This window comes from Myotis brandtii, unplaced genomic scaffold (assembly GCF_000412655.1).
Source record: "Myotis brandtii unplaced genomic scaffold, ASM41265v1 scaffold731, whole genome shotgun sequence".
Classification (NCBI taxonomy): domain Eukaryota; kingdom Metazoa; phylum Chordata; class Mammalia; order Chiroptera; family Vespertilionidae; genus Myotis; species Myotis brandtii.
Window position 1 is genome coordinate 210,279 of NW_005370895.1, and position 1,742 is coordinate 212,020.

The following is a 1,742-nucleotide window of genomic DNA, read 5'->3' on the forward strand; positions in this document are numbered from 1 at the left end:
GGATGAGGAAACTGAGCCCCTGCCTTTGGAGGTCTGGGGAGGCCCACCGACCTGTGCCCGGGGTCCTGGTGCGGGGCGGGGGATGGGGGGTGGTGGTGAGGGGAACGCGGATCCTCCTTAGGGGTTTGTACGAAACGGGGGGGCCCTTGCTCTCTGGTGGAGTCATATCTTCCCAACTGGGGCTCCTGGTGGGGACCTGGTGGAGTCATATCTTCCCAACTGGGGCTCTGAGGGGTTCGCGCGGTCCTGCCCTCGAGGGTGGTGGGAAGGAGGCAAGGGTTGTGTGTGCCCATCTCTTGGGAACGCACCGTCCTGTCCATAGGAGTGTGGGGAGTCCAGGGCTGTCCACTCAGAGGTAGAGGTGGGGGGCATAATCCTACCCTCCCGGGTTGGGGGTTGGGGTGACAGGGCGCCCTGGCCTTTGGTGTGTGGGGGAAACAGTACTACTCTCTAGAGCAGCAATTTTCAACCGTGTGCGGCAGGAAGCACACTGCTGTGCCATAAGAATTCTTAAAACATGCAATACCTGATTATTCAATAGGGGGCACTGGCCTCTTTTTCACTAGATTGTAAAACAACAAACAACCAACCAAAGACAACAGTCAGCGCAACGATAGCCGACCGGGATAAATGAATCAAAATTATTCCAATATGGTTTTTTTTGCCAGATGGGCAGAAAATATAATACAGTTTTTGTTGTGCCCCAGAATGTTGGTAATGATGTGTGTCCTGAGATGAAAAAGGTTGAAATCTTTGCTCCAGGGAAACACATTGCCATTGGGAGTCAAGGGGGCACCTGGCTTAGCCCTGTAGGGTTGGGGGAGACTCAGTCCTGACCTGGGGAGCTCTGGGTCATTCGTTCATGCATCCATTCGTTCATTCTATAGGTATTTATGGGTCACTTACTAAGTGCCAAGCATGCAGGCACCACGGCTACCTGCCTTGGTGGAGACCCCAGCCAAGTGGTTTTGGTGGGCACCAATCAAATCATCCCAAATGACTGTAAAATTGGTCATTTAAAGACGTGTATGGTGCTCTCTCTCCAGATAGGAGCTGGTCACATCTCCGCGCCTTTGTAAAATCCATTCTCTGGCCGCCTCACAATCCCAAATTCGCTCAGTCTTCTCGAAAGGCATCCCAGGAGAAGCCCACGCACGTCGGGGCAGGGCTCTGGGGCGGCTCAGAATTGTTTAGGTGCTGGGACCCCGGAGCCAGCGGAGAAGACTAGGAACGGGAAAGAGGGATTGGATTCCGGGCTTCCATCCCGAACAAGGAGCCCTGGGGGCGGGCAGTGGGCGGGGCAGTGGGGGAAGGAGCCCGGCAGCGGCGGGGCCTTTGCACGCTACCGAGAGGCCTCCTGGAGCCCCGCCTCCGGTCTGGCAACCAGCGTGTGGCTGCATTTCTGGGCGGGGCTACGGAAGGCGGAGCTTTGAGTGGAAAGACCCCCCCTGTTATAGGTGGTTTCGTTAAGGCAGGGGCGGGCCTTCAGGCAGACTCGCCTTCTGGTTGGCTACGGCGGTGGTGGGCGGGACTTTGAGGAGAAAGGGCGTGGCCGTCCCGCGGGCGGTGGGCAGTGGGCGGTGCTTAGGCTTGGAGGGCAAAGGTCCGGTGTCGCGGTTTCGCTGGCGACCGTCTTTTGGTTCCGGCCCTCGGTACCGGGCCGGGTGGAGGGGTCTATGGGGCCGAGCGGCACGATGCGGAGACTGCAGGTGGTCCTGGGCCATCTGAACGGCCGGCCCGAC

General features: G+C 58.3%; 1 protein-coding gene across 1 annotated transcript in view; it reads right to left on the reverse strand.

Moving 5' to 3' along the window:
* MYD88 (myeloid differentiation primary response 88) overlaps window positions 1–1,724 on the reverse strand; it is a 6,125-nt gene extending 4,401 nt beyond the window's left edge. Inside the window, exon 1 of the mRNA XM_014530280.1 lies at window positions 1,500–1,724. Coding sequence (XP_014385766.1) covers window positions 1,500–1,724 — 225 coding nt within the window. The remainder of the gene's footprint in view (window positions 1–1,499) is intronic.
* Between the last annotated feature and the right edge of the window lie 18 nt (window positions 1,725–1,742).